This window comes from Salmo salar, chromosome ssa14, assembly GCF_905237065.1.
Source record: "Salmo salar chromosome ssa14, Ssal_v3.1, whole genome shotgun sequence".
Taxonomy (NCBI): domain Eukaryota; kingdom Metazoa; phylum Chordata; class Actinopteri; order Salmoniformes; family Salmonidae; genus Salmo; species Salmo salar.
In genome coordinates, this window is record NC_059455.1 from 99,770,893 (window position 1) to 99,785,993 (window position 15,101).

The window sequence follows — 15,101 nt, forward strand, 5'->3', positions numbered from 1 at the left end:
ACAGATCAATACAGGCACCAGCCTGTTAGAGACTATCACAGATCAATACAGGCACCAGCCTGTTAGAGACTATCACAGATCAATACAGGCACCAGCCTGTTAGAGACTATCACAGATCAATACAGGCACCAGCCTGTTAGAGACTATCACAGATCAATACAGGCACCAGCCTGTTAGAGACTATCACAGATCAATACAGGCACCAGCCTGTTAGAGACTATCACAGATCAATACAGGCACCAGCCTGTTAGAGACTATCACAGATCAATACAGGCACCAAGCTGCTAGAGACTATCACAGATCAATACAGGCACTAGCCTGTTAGAGACTATCACAGATCAATACAGGCACCAAACGGTTAGAGACTATCACAGATCAATACAGGCACCAACCTGTTAGAGACTATCACAGATCAATACAGGCACCAACCTGTTAGAGACTATCACAGATCAATACAGGCACCAACCTGTTAGAGACTATCACAGATCAATACAGGCACCAAACGGTTAGAGACTATCACAGATCAATACAGGCACCAACCTGTTAGAGACTATCACAGATCAATACAGGCACCAAATCGGTTAGAGACTATCACAGATCAATACAGGCACCAGCCTGTTAGAGACTATCACAGATCAATACAGGCACCAGCCTGTTAGAGGCTATCACAGATCAATACAGGCACCAGCCTGTTAGAGACTATCACAGATCAATACAGGCACCAGCCTGTTAGAGGCTATCACAGATCAATACAGGCACCAACCTGTTAGAGACTATCACAGATCAATACAGGCACCAGCCTGTTAGAGACTATCACAGATCAATACAGGCACCAGCCTGTTAGAGACTATCACAGATCAATACAGGCACCAGCCTGTTAGAGACTATCACAGATCAATACAGGCACCAGCCTGTTAGAGACTATCACAGATCAATACAGGCACCAAGCTGCTAGAGACTATCACAGATCAATACAGGCACTAGCCTGTTAGAGACTATCACAGATCAATACAGGCACCAAACGGTTAGAGACTATCACAGATCAATACAGGCACCAACCTGTTAGAGACTATCACAGATCAATACAGGCACCAACCTGTTAGAGACTATCACAGATCAATACAGGCACCAATACTCAAGCAGTCGTCAGATTCTTCTTATTATATAGGATCAGATTAGCTGTAAAGCCCCAGGAGAAGGTACTGTAGTGTTAGGGTCAGGGGTCAGGGTCAGGGGTCAGGGGTTAGGGGTCAGGGGTCGCAAGTATGTCTGCAGTCCTCAAGATTCACCATCACAAAAACAAAAACGTGTTCACCATCCTAACTAACCTAGCAAGCTGTAAAAACATAAGCCATTTTACCCTTCATAATCAATTCTTCTGTAAATGTGAGTCATTTGTAATACTCCTATGCTTTTATACAAATTAGCACCATAAAGTTACTCTCCTGTACTTTGTTTAAATACAGGCTTCATTGTTTACCTGCAGAACTCCGCGGCGATAATTTATAAAGCGTGAACCTTAGTGACTTGCGTGGTACGGACACCCTTAATATAATACATTTAGTCTCTCTCCCAAATGGAACCATTTCCCCTTTTTAGTGCACTACAATTTACCTGGCGTCCATAGGGCTCTGACCAAAATGTGTGCACTATATAAGGTACAGGGTGCCATTTGGGACTCACTTCCTTAGAAAAATAACATAAATGTACAGGGAGAGTGCGACTAGGAAGGTAATTACTCACCTCCTACTGTTAACAGACTATTGGCCAGCTGTGGCTGATAATGAGCGGGGTGACGTGTGCTGTTGTCACCTGGAAGGTAGGAATCCTAGAGACAGGAAGTGGCTGGTGTGTTATACAGGATTATATGTGCGGTACCTGGAAATGAAAGACTCCAACACCATCCATTGTAGTTATGTTCCAGACATTAATTCTACGTTCTTATCATCTAGATTTTAGAAACTGCCTAATGGGTTACAGTAGTGTGTGTGTTACAGTTGTGTGTGTGTGTGTGTTATATAGTAATGTGTGTGTGATATATATATACACAGTTGAAGTCCGAAGGTTTACTTACATTAGAGTGTCTGGTTTGAGAAACAGACGGCTCACAAGTCCTCAACTGGCAGCTTCATTAAATAGTACCCCGCAAAACACCAGTCTCAACATCAACAGTGAAGAGGCGACTCCGGGATGCCGGCCTTCTAGGCAGAGTTCCTCTGTCCAGTGTCTGTGTTCTTTAACTTTTATTGGCCAGTCTGAGATACGGCTTTTTCTTTGCAACTCTGGCCAGCATCCCGGAGTCCCCTCTTCACTGTTGACGTTGAGACTGGTGTTTTGTGGGTACTATTTAATGAAGCTGTCAGTCCAAGTCCATAATAATATATATATATATATATTTTTTAAACTTTATTTAACTAGGCAAGTTAGTTAAGAACAAATTCTTATTTACAATGACAGCCTACACAGGCCAAACCCAAATGACGCTGGGCCAATTGTGCACCGCCCTACGGGACTCCCAATCACAGCTGGTTGTGATACACCCTGGATTTGAACCAGGGTGTTTGTAGTGACGCCTCTAGCACGGAGCTGCAGTGCTTTAGACCGTTGCGCCACTCGAGAGCTCCATAGGGCGAGAACAGCTCAAATAAGCAAAGAGAAACGACAGTGCATAATTTTTTTAAGACATGAAGGTCAGTCAATCTGGAAAATTACAAGAATTTTACATTTGAGTAATTAAGCAGACGCTCTTATCCAGAGCGACTTACAGTAGTGAATACATTTCTTTTCTTTCTTTTTTTTCCCCCCGTGGGAATCGAACCCACAACCCTGGCGTTGCAAACACCATGCTCTACCAACTGAGCTACACGAGACCAATCAATTTTCTCTTGGAAATAACGTTTTTTACCTCCTCAGGTAATAAATGATTACTACTAAAAAAAATACTATCTTCAGTCTTTAGAGGAAAATATAAGGATATGATAAGACCTAGGTCACTACGTGGATCCTGTAGTCATAAGACCTAGGTCACTACGTGGCTCCTGTAGTCATAAGACCTAGGTCACTACGTGGATCCTGTAGTCATAAGACCTAGGTCACTACGTGGCTCCTGTAGTCATAAGACCTAGGTCACTACCTGGATCCTGTAGTCATAAGACCTAGGTCACTACCTGGATCCTGTAGTCATAAGACCTAGGTCACTACCTGGATCCTGTAGTCATAAGACCTAGGTCATTACCTGGATCCTGTAGTCATAAGACCTCGGTCACTACCTGGATCCTGTAGTCATAAGACCTAGGTCACTACGTGGATCCTGTAGTCATAAGACCTCGGTCACTACGTGGATCCTGTAGTCATAAGACCTAGGTCACTACCTGGATCCTGTAGTCATAAGACCTAGGTCACTACCTGGATCCTGTAGTCATAAGACCTCGGTCTCTACATCTTTCATGCATTGACTTTCATTACCAAATTAGAACCAAATGAGTATTTGCATAATTGGAATGCTAATAGTGTCTGCAATGAAAGCCGGTGAGGATGAGATGTGGGCTGCGTCTCAAATGGCACCCTATTCCATTTATAGTATGCTACGTTTGACCAGAGTCCAACGGGAAGTGGTGCACTACGTTTAGAGCCCAACGGGAAGTGGTGCACTACGTTTAGAGTCCAATGGGAAGTGGTGCACTACGTTTAGAGCCCTACGGGAAGTGGTGCACTACGTTTAGAGCCCTACGGGAAGTGGTGCACTACGTTTAGAGCCCAACGGGAAGTGGTGCACTACGTTTAGAGCCCAATGGGAAGTGGTGCACTACGTTTAGAGCCCAACGGGAAGTGGTGCACTACGTTTAGAGCCCTACGGGAAGTGGTGCACTACGTTTAGAGCCCTACGGGAAGTGGTGCACTACGTTTAGAGCCCTACGGGAAGTGGTGCACTACGTTTAGAGCCCTACGGGAAGTGGTGCACTACGTTTAGAGCCCTACGGGAAGTGGTGCACTACGTTTAGAGCCCTACGGGAAGTGGTGCACTACGTTTAGAGCCCTACGGGAAGTGGTGCACTACGTTTAGAGCCCTACGGGAAGTGGTGCACTACGTTTAGAGCCCTACGGGAAGTGGTGCACTACGTTTAGAGCCCCTACGGGAAGTGGTGCACTACGTTTAGAGCCCCTACGGGAAGTGGTGCACTACGTTTAGAGCCCTACGGGAAGTGGTGCACTACGTTTAGAGCCCTACGGGAAGTGGTGCACTACGTTTAGAGCCCTACGGGAAGTGGTGCACTACGTTTAGAGCCCTACGGGAAGTGGTGCACTACGTTTAGAGCCCTACGGGAAGTGGTGCACTACGTTTAGAGCCCTACGGGAAGTGGTGCACTACGTTTAGAGCCCTACGGGAAGTGGTGCACTACGTTTAGAGCCCCTACGGGAAGTGGTGCACTACGTTTAGAGCCCTACGGGAAGTGGTGCACTACGTTTAGAGCCCCTACGGGAAGTGGTGCACTACGTTTAGAGCCCCTACGGGAAGTGGTGCACTACGTTTAGAGCCCTACGGGAAGTGGTGCACTACGTTTAGAGCCCTACGGGAAGTGGTGCACTACGTTTAGAGCCCTACGGGAAGTGGTGCACTACGTTTAGAGCCCTACGGGAAGTGGTGCACTACGTTTAGAGCCCTACGGGAAGTGGTGCACTACGTTTAGAGCCCTACGGGAAGTGGTGCACTACGTTTAGAGCCCCTACGGGAAGTGGTGCACTACGTTTAGAGCCCTACGGGAAGTGGTGCACTACGTTTAGAGCCCCTACGGGAAGTGGTGCACTACGTTTAGAGCCCTACGGGAAGTGGTGCACTACGTTTAGAGCCCCTACGGGAAGTGGTGCACTACGTTTAGAGCCCCTACGGGAAGTGGTGCACTACGTTTAGAGCCCTACGGGAAGTGGTGCACTACGTTTAGAGCCCTACGGGAAGTGGTGCACTACGTTTAGAGCCCTACGGGAAGTGGTGCACTACGTTTAGAGCCCTACGGGAAGTGGTGCACTACGTTTAGAGCCCTACGGGAAGTGGTGCACTACGTTTCGAGCCCTATGGGAAGTGGTGCACTACGTTTCGAGTCCTATGGGAAGTGGTGCACTACGTTTCGAGTCCTATGGGAAGTGGTGCACTACGTTTAGAGCCCTATGGGAAGTGGTGCACTACGTTTAGAGCCCTATGGGAAGTGGTGCACTACGTTTGACCAGAGCCCTATGGGAAGTGGTGCACTACGTTTGACCAGAGCCCTATGGGAAGTGGTGCACTATATAGGAAATAGGGTGCCTTTTTGGAAAGCCCTGGTGTGTGTTTTGGTAGTCAGCACAAACATTCAGTCAATCAGCGGAAGGCTTTCTATCTAATCCCATACGCTAATCTCGGGGATCTATAAAGTAGAGGTAGGTGTGTGTGTGTGTGTGTGTGTCTGTAAGCAGACGTTTGTGCTCAGGAATCTGAGTTGAGAAAACGTAGCAGCATGACTACACAGTTTTGAGGACATAGCAAATCCTAACGACGTCCTTGGGCCGTGAGGAGAGGTGATTGGAATATGATTAGTGTCATGACTTTCCACGAGAATCCAAATAGGTCAGATCAGGTTTTACAATGAATAAACTTCAATCAGGCCCCCTTTCACCCTAGAGGAAGATGGAAATAACTAAATCAAAGGACAAGATTCAGGTCTGTCAAGATTCAGGTCTGTCAAGATTCAAAGTAATCTTCTTTGTTTAAACAGACTTTTCCCACTGAAACTAACTTGTTCAAAAGCGAATACTGGAACAATATTTCTAACATAGAAATGTGGGAAATGGTCGGAGGCGATCTATTGAACAATGCGGTTTGGTTGTTATTTTGTGATGTAATTCAAAATGTTATCAAGAAAATACCGGAAAGTATACTCACTACAGGTATGAAGTGTCCATACTATGCGTTGTGCTGGTAATATGAACAATTATGAAAAGTGTTTTTGTTAATTAAAGAGAGGGATGTGATTTGAGAAGCTATAAGATAAATTGTTTTTATAACTGTGCACAATAAGTAGTTACCGCCCCCGAGTGAGGCGTGTCAACCTGCCGGAACCACACCCATCCTGCAAACAGTATAAATTATGGGTTAAGAAATTAAATAAATGAATGAAATTAACATACCAGACTAGAAAGATGTAGAGCTTTAGCTGCATATTTAAAGTGGTTTGAACTCTGAATCTCAACACGAGGTGGAGACGATAAAAAACTCACCTCTCTGACAATATTATCGTATTATATCGTATTACGCTACTCTCATCACCCCACTGGGAAAACCATCGACAAGGCTGGCTATCTTCAAGAGCAAATGGAAGGAAAGTCAATTGTGTAGTTCTGTTCAGGTCTACACAACTCACAGGATACCGGACAAATACAGAGAAGAACAGTAAAAATACTTGTCGGAACCATTTCGGACAATCAGAGCCTTACATGCAGTGCAGTGAAAAGGCCCAACTCCCTTTCCAAGGCTGCCCTGTTCACCGAGAGAGATCCCAGGCGTTTCACATAAATATATTCATGATTTCTTACTCAAAGCCGGCGGCGGTTCGTGTGCAAAGTATATGATTACTGCAGGTGAGAGTAGTTTCTGAATGTACCAATGTTAAGTGTCTCCAGCTCTTCTTTAACAAGCAGCCATATTGTTGTCATTCCGCTAGGTACCCGTTTTCAGAATATTAAGTCTCTAGTCAATAACCGATGCAAAGTGTGTATGTTTATCCTGTGTTTCCATCGAATTAGCTAGTAAATAAATAAACCAATTTGTGTGGTACTGAATCATAAGGCTTGTTTTTTTTTGCAGATGCAAGGAGATTACGACTGTTCAGAATGATGATATGATACGAGGTTTTAATAAGTTGAGTGTTGGTAAAGACCTTTTAAAGTTTAATTCAGGAGATGGTAACTCTTTTAAAGAACCGCTCTCGTGGTGCCCCATACATGATTAATTCAAAATCGGGTAACAATTAAACAGTTTAGGTAAATAGATAAGTCTTCAGATGAAATGTTAAAGTTAAGTCACGACATTAGGTAGCAACATGACGCCGCAGTCTTAAGGACAGAGCAAATCCTGACGTCTTTGGGCAGAGAGGAGGAGAAGTGACGTGAATATGATTAGCTAGCAGTCAGTCCACATTCATCCATGATTCTTGATGCTTCCCAATGGCTCCCTATTCCCCATAGGGCTCTGGTCAAAAGTAGTGCACTATATAGGGAATAGGGTGCCATAGGGCTCTGGTCAAAAGTAGTGCACTATATAGGGAATAGGGTGCCATAGGGCTCTGGTCAAAAGTAGTGCACTATATAGGGAATAGGGTGCCATAGGGCTCTGGTCTAAAGTAGTGCACTATATAGGGAATAGGGTGCCATAGGGCTCTGGTCTAAAGTAGTGCACTATATAGGGAATAGGGTAGCATAGGGCTCTGGTCTAAAGTAGTGCACTATATGTTTAATTGCTAAATTGTAATTATTTTGCCACTAAGGCCAATTTATTGCCTACCTCCCTTATTTTACCTCATTTGCACACACTGTATATAGACTTTTTCCTATTGTATTATTGACTGTACGTGTGTTTATTCCATGTGTAACTCTGTGTTGTTTGTGTCGCACTGCTTTGCTTCATCTTGGCCAGGTCGCAGTTGTAAATGAGAACTTGTTCTCGACTGGCCTACCTGGTTAAATAAAGGACTAGTTCTCAACTAGCCTACCCTGGTTAAATAAAAGGTGAAATAAATAAAATAAATGAAAAATATAGGGAATAGGGTGCCATAGGGCTCTGGTCTAAAGTAGTGCACTATATATATAAGGGAATAGGGTGCCATAGGGCTCTGGTCTAAAGTAGTGCACTATATAGGGAATAGGGTTCCATAGGGCTCTGGTCTAAAGTAGTGCACTATATAGGGAATAGGGTGCCATAGGACTCTGGTCTAAAGTAGTGCACTATATAGGGAATAGGGTTCCATAGGGCTCTGGTCTAAAGTAGTGCACTATATAGGGAATAGGGTGCCATAGGGTTCTGGTCTAAAGTAGTGCACTATATAGGGAATAGGGTGCCATAGGACTCTGGTCTAAAGTAGTGCAGTACATGTGCAACGCTCTTAGAGACACAGAAACTGTTTCAGGTGGTAGAATACGTATCTAATAAAACTATATTAGTGTTTATACTTAAATGTGTGTTTTATTAGGAATTGTTTTAAAGGTCGTGCTTGGTTTGGAATTTTAGGACCCCTTTTACTGCTACAGCACATTGAAAAACAGTCCAAAAAAATATATTTTTTAAATCATCAGGAACAAGGTTTTAAAGCGTCTGTCCTATATCTAGGACATATGAAAGCTGGACAAATCAAACCCCTTATTTTTGTTGGCAAAAAACTACCTCCATACTTCCATTTGTTTGTATGGGTTTCATTTAGACCCGTGACACTTGTGTAGAGCAAAACATTGTGTTCGTGAGAGTCTCTCCTTTCCATAGTGGGGTCATAATACTTTATGACCCGGGCGGACGCCACAGACGTTTTCGCGAGAAGATCGATTTTTCGGGACGTCTCGTCTGACAAACACCGCTGTGCCTCGGCCACCTTCCACCGCAGATGCGGAAGGCAAACATCGGTGGATTCTGTGGATTGAGAGACGGCTCACGCAAAAAAAAAAAAAATATCTGCTTAAAATGGACAGATTTTGATGGGGATTTTGTTGTCATTTCGATTGATGCACGGGTGTGTCAATAGACCCTTGAGGACACTTCGTAACACAACAAAATGCAGGAAAAGTGAAGGGGTGTTAATAGTTTCTGAAGGCAACTGGACAACGTTACTATTCAGATGGTATTACAGTCAAACAAAAAAAGGGAGCAATGAAACCAAGAAATCTGTATAAAAATATATGTATAATAATGGGAAAAGAGAAGAAGAGTGGCAGGGTATTCGAACAATCAAGCTAAGGTAACAATCTCCAAGGCGGTTTAAAACTTCAGTTGATCAATGCATAATAATAATAATAATAATAATAATAATCTCCTACAAAGGCAGACGGTCTTTAGCGTCACGTAGAAGACAATATCCGTGTTTCTCCTTCTGTTAGTGCCGGGTCGAGGTTAGAACGTCTCCTTCTGTTAGTGCCGGGTCGAGGTTAGAACGTCTCCTTCTGTTAGTGCCGGGTCGAGGTTAGAACGTCTCCTTCTGTTAGTGCCGGGTCGAGGTTAGAACGTCTCCTTCTGTTAGTGCCGGGTCGAGGTTGGAAAGTCTCCTTCTGTTAGTGCCGGGTCGAGGTTAGAACGTCTCCTTCTGTTAGTGCCGGGTCGAGGTTAGAACGTCTCCTTCTGTTAGTGCCGGGTCGAGGTTAGAAAGTCTCCTTCTGTCAGTGCCGGGTCGAGGTTGGAAAGTCTCCTCTGTTAGTGCCGGGTCGAGGTTAGAAAGTCTCCTTCTGTTAGTGCCGGGTCGAGGTTAGAAAGTCTCCTTCTGTTAGTGCCGGGTCGAGGTTAGAACGTCTCCTTCTGTTAGTGCCGGGTCGAGGTTAGAAAGTCTCCTTCTGTTAGTGCCGGGTCGAGGTTAGAACGTCTCCTTCTGTTAGTGCCGGGTCGAGGTTAGAAAGTCTCCTTCTGTTAGTGCCGGGTCGAGGTTGGAAAGTCTCCTCTGTTAGTGCCGGGTCGAGGTTAGAAAGTCTCCTTCCGTTAGTGCCGGGTCGAGGTTAGAAAGTCTCCTTCTGTTAGTGCCGGGTCGAGGTTGGAACGTCTCCTTCTGTTAGTGCCGGGTCGAGGTTAGAACGTCTCCTTCTGTTAGTGCCGGGTCGAGGTTGGAACGTCTCCTTCTGTTAGTGCCGGGTCGAGGTTGGAACGTCTCCTTCCGTTAGTGCCGGGTCGAGGTTAGAACGTCTCCTTCTGTTAGTGCCGGGTCGAGGTTGGAACGTCTCCTTCTGTTAGTGCCGGGTCGAGGTTAGAACGTCTCCTTCTGTTAGTGCCGGGTCGAGGTTAGAACGTCTCCTTCTGTCAGTGCCGGGTCGAGGTTAGAACGTCTCCTTCTGTTAGTGCCGGGTCGAGGTTGGAAAGTCTCCTTCTGTTAGTGCCGGGTCGAGGTTAGAACGTCTCCTTCCGTTAGTGCCGGGTCGAGGTTAGAACGTCTCCTTCTGTTAGTGCCGGGTCGAGGTTAGAACGTCTCCTTCTGTTAGTGCCGGGTCGAGGTTAGAACGTCTCCTTCTGTTAGTGCCGGGTCGAGGTTAGAAAGTCTCCTTCTGTTAGTGCCGGGTCGAGGTTAGAACGTCTCCTTCTGTTAGTGCCGGGTCGAGGTTGGAACGTCTCCTTCTGTTAGTGCCGGGTCGAGGTTGGAACGTCTCCTTCTGTTAGTGCCGGGTCGAGGTTAGAACGTCTCCTTCTGTTAGTGCCGGGTCGAGGTTAGAACGTCTCCTTCTGTTAGTGCCGGGTCGAGGTTAGAACGTCTCCTTCTGTTAGTGCCGGGTCGAGGTTAGAACGTCTCCTTCTGTTAGTGCCGGGTCGAGGTTGGAAAGTCTCCTTCTGTTAGTGCCGGGTCGAGGTTAGAACGTCTCCTTCCGTTAGTGCCGGGTCGAGGTTAGAACGTCTCCTTCCGTTAGTGCCGGGTCGAGGTTAGAACGTCTCCTTCCGTTAGTGCCGGGTCGAGGTTAGAAACGTCTCCTTCTGTTAGTGCCGGGTCGAGGTTAGAACGTCTCCTTCTGTTAGTGCCGGGTCGAGGTTAGAACGTCTCCTTCCGTTAGTGCCGGGTCGAGGTTAGAACGTCTCCTTCCGTTAGTGCCGGGTCGAGGTTAGAACGTCTCCTTCCGTTAGTGCCGGGTCGAGGTTAGAACGTCTCCTTCTGTTAGTGCCGGGTCGAGGTTAGAAAGTCTCCTTCTGTTAGTGCCGGGTCGAGGTTGGAAAGTCTCCTTCCGTTAGTGCCGGGTCGAGGTTAGAACGTCTCCTTCTGTTAGTGCCGGGTCGAGGTTGGAAAGTCTCCTTCTGTTAGTGCCGGGTCGAGGTTAGAACGTCTCCTTCCGTTAGTGCCGGGTCGAGGTTAGAACGTCTCCTTCTGTCAGTGCCGGGTCGAGGTTAGAACGTCTCCTTCTGTTAGTGCCGGGTCGAGGTTAGAACGTCTCCTTCTGTTAGTGCCGGGTCGAGGTTAGAACGTCTCCTTCTGTTAGTGCCGGGTCGAGGTTGGAACGTCTCCTTCTGTTAGTGCCGGGTCGAGGTTAGAACGTCTCCTTCTGTTAGTGCCGGGTCGAGGTTAGAACGTCTCCTTCTGTTAGTGCCGGGTCGAGGTTAGAACGTCTCCTTCTGTTAGTGCCGGGTCGAGGTTGGAAAGTCTCCTTCTGTTAGTGCCGGGTCGAGGTTAGAACGTCTCCTTCTGTTAGTGCCGGGTCGAGGTTGGAAAGTCTCCTTCTGTTAGTGCCGGGTCGAGGTTAGAACGTCTCCTTCTGTTAGTGCCGGGTCGAGGTTAGAAAGTCTCCTTCTGTTAGTGCCGGGTCGAGGTTAGAAAGTCTCCTTCTGTTAGTGCCGGGTCGAGGTTAGAAAGTCTCCTTCTGTTAGTGCCGGGTCGAGGTTAGAACGTCTCCTTCTGTTAGTGCCGGGTCGAGGTTAGAACGTCTCCTTCTGTTAGTGCCGGGTCGAGGTTAGAACGTCTCCTTCTGTTAGTGCCGGGTCGAGGTTAGAACGTCTCCTTCTGTTAGTGCCGGGTCGAGGTTAGAACGTCTCCTTCTGTTAGTGCCGGGTCGAGGTTAGAAAGTCTCCTTCTGTTAGTGCCGGGTCGAGGTTGGAACGTCTCCTTCTGTTAGTGCCGGGTCGAGGTTAGAACGTCTCCTTCTGTTAGTGCCGGGTCGAGGTTAGAACGTCTCCTTCTGTTAGTGCCGGGTCGAGGTTAGAAAGTCTCCTTCTGTTAGTGCCGGGTCGAGGTTGGAACGTCTCCTTCTGTTAGTGCCGGGTCGAGGTTAGAACGTCTCCTTCTGTTAGTGCCGGGTCGAGGTTAGAACGTCTCCTTCTGTTAGTGCCGGGTCGAGGTTAGAACGTCTCCTTCTGTTAGTGCCGGGTCGAGGTTAGAACGTCTCCTTCTGTTAGTGCCGGGTCGAGGTTAGAACGTCTCCTTCTGTTAGTGCCGGGTCGAGGTTGGAACGTCTCCTCTGTAAATCAGGAAGACTCTTCAGATGGCGATCTAGAGGAGAAGAGGTTGTCCAGGACAGGATGTATATATATAAAATCTGTGTTGCGGAGAATCCAGATATATAAAAAAAAAAAAACGGAATTCAACAATATTCCAACATTTATTGAACATTCATTAATATTCTCAACATTACTATATAAAAAGACATGAATAAAATGCATCAGTGATTCATATTTATGAAGAGGCAACAGGACGGCCCGTCTGTGTGTGTTCGCGCATTTGTCTACCACTTTATGTAGCTGTTAGCGATGATGCTAATGCAATGTCCACCGTCTTCTTGGTAGATGGTAAACCTCCCCCCCCCCCCCCCTCCCCAAAAAACCCCCTTCTCAATTAAATGTTAACTACAAACAGTAGCCTATTCCGAATTGGCAGAATGATATGTTTATTTGCAACAATCCAGTGGCCAATTGTTTTGCAAACTCTTCCATCATATGAACGCTAGAGTATCATCGCTTATCAAACAGTCTATTGCTGGTGTGCACTTGCATCGAAAAGTATATATTTGTTTATTTTTTCCCCCAGACCTCAAGTGGTCTTCTGACGTAGTTTAAGCATCGTTCCGGACTTAGAACCAAAACTAAAATTGGATGTTTTATTTTTTTTTTTAAAAGTGTGATTTTGAGAACAAACCCCCCCCCCCCCCAAAAAAAAACAGGGAAAAACAAAATGGAGTAAACAGAAATGGGGAAAAACCTACACGGAATCAGACAAAAACAAAAATCTTGGGTCAAATTTGCATCCAGATGAGTCAATGAGCCATATTGACAGAGCCTGAGAATAGACCAGCCCAGCAAGACCCCGAGGTTAAGTTGTCCTCTCCTGCTTTAGTCCACATCCAGGTCCATGTCCAGTTCAGTGCTCAGGTTGAGGTAGAAGAACGCGTACACACAGAGCATGAAAACCAGGACGGCTAAGATGACCAGGAAAGCATCCTGCAATCACAGAAAGGGGAGGGACATGTATATAGTTAAAAAAAAAAGAGGCAATCTGCAATTTTTAAATAATGTTATACAGTGAGTATACTTTCCATGACATAGAATGACCAGGTGAAAACTACGATCCCTTCCGTGTTAAATCCATTTCAAATCAGTGTAGATGAAGGGGAGGATGACAGGTTAAAGAAGGATTTTTTAAGCCTTGAGACAATTGAGACATGGATTGTGTTTGTGTGCCATTCAGAGGGTGAATGGGAAAGACAAAAAGATTAAAGTGTCTTTGAACGGGGTTTGGTAGTAGGTGCCCAGGGGGACCGGTTTGAGTGTCAAGAACTGCAACGCTGCCGGGTTTTTTCACATACACATGGGGAAACTGTTGAATCAAGAATGGTCCACCACCCAAAGGACATCCAGTCATCTCGACACAACTGTGGGGAAACATTGGAGTCAACATGGGGCCAGCATCCCTGTGGAACGAAATCGACACCTTGCCCTGACTAACTGAGGCTGTTGAGGGTAAAAGGGGGAGCGGGGGTTGCAAGTCAATATTAGGAAGGTGTTCCTAATGTATAGTATACTCAGTGTATATCCATTGATCCCTCATGAGTTAAACTGTCGTACCTAAAGTTAAGGTACAAAGACCACATGGATTTATAAAAAAGAGGGGTGACAAACATCTGGAAAGAACATTTTGAAAAACGACACCGAAATAAAAACAAAATCTAAATCCGATTTAAGGAAAAACTTCTAAAATATTAGAATCAATCAAAAACCTAAATTTTTTCCCAATTCCACATGAGGAATTAGCACTTAAGATCAAATCACTAAAAATATTGTGGTTTTAACGGCATCACAAAAATGAGATGGTGAACAACAGCAAAGTGCTGTGCTGAAGTTATTCAACCCCGTATTGATCTGAGGCTGTTAACCCCGAAACTAATATAGAGGTCAATATTAATACTGTATCACACAGTTATTCAACCCCGTATTGATCTGAGGCTGTTAACCCCGAATCACAACTAATATAGAGGTCAATATTAATACTGTATCACACAGTTATTCAACCCCGTATTGATCTGAGGCTGTTAACCCCGAAACTAATATAGAGGTCAATATTAATACTGTATCACACAGTTATTCAACCCCGTATTGATCTGAGGCTGTTAACCCCGAAACTAATATAGAGGTCAATATTAATACTGTATCACACAGTTATTCAACCCCGTATTGATCTGAGGCTGTTAACCCCGAAACTAATATAGAGGTCAATATTAATACTGTGTCACAGTTATTCAACCCCGTATTGATCTGAGGCTGTTAACCCCGAATCACAACTAATATAGAGGTCAATATTAATACTGTGTCACACAGTTATTCAACCCCATATTGATCTGAGGCTGTTAACCCCGAATCACAACTAATATAGAGGTCAATATTAATACTGTGTCACACAGTTATTCAACCCCATATTAACCCCGAATCACAACTAATATAGAGGTCAATATTAATACTGTTTCACACAGTTATTCAACCCCGTATTGATCTGAGGCTGTTAACCCCGAATCACAACTAATATAGAGGTCAATATTAATACTGTTTCACACAGTTATTCAACCCCGTATTGATCTGAGGCTGTTAACCCCGAATCACAACTAATATAGTGGTCAATATTAATACTGTATCACACAGTTATTCAACCCCGTATTGATCTGAGGCTGTTAACCCCGAATCACAACTAATATAGAGGTCAATATTAATACTGTATCACACAGTTATTCAACCCCGTATTGATCTGAGGCTGTTAACCCCGAGAACTAATATAGAGGTCAATATTAATACTGTATCACACAGTTATTCAACCCCATATTAACCCCGAATCACAACTAATATAGAGGTCAATATTAATACTGTTTCACACAGTTATTCAACCCCGTATTGATCTGAGGCTGTTAACCCCGAATCACAACTAATATAG

General features: G+C 45.2%; 1 protein-coding gene across 1 annotated transcript in view; it reads right to left on the reverse strand.

Annotated features, from left to right (window-relative positions):
* Positions 1-12,269: 12,269 nt before the first annotated feature.
* Positions 12,270-15,101, reverse strand: part of triqk (triple QxxK/R motif containing) — a 62,552-nt gene continuing 59,720 nt past the window's right edge. The window contains exon 4 of the mRNA XM_014143274.2: positions 12,270-13,123. Within this exon, the coding sequence (XP_013998749.2) occupies positions 13,016-13,123 (108 nt within the window). The 3' untranslated portion in view covers positions 12,270-13,015. The remainder of the gene's footprint in view (positions 13,124-15,101) is intronic.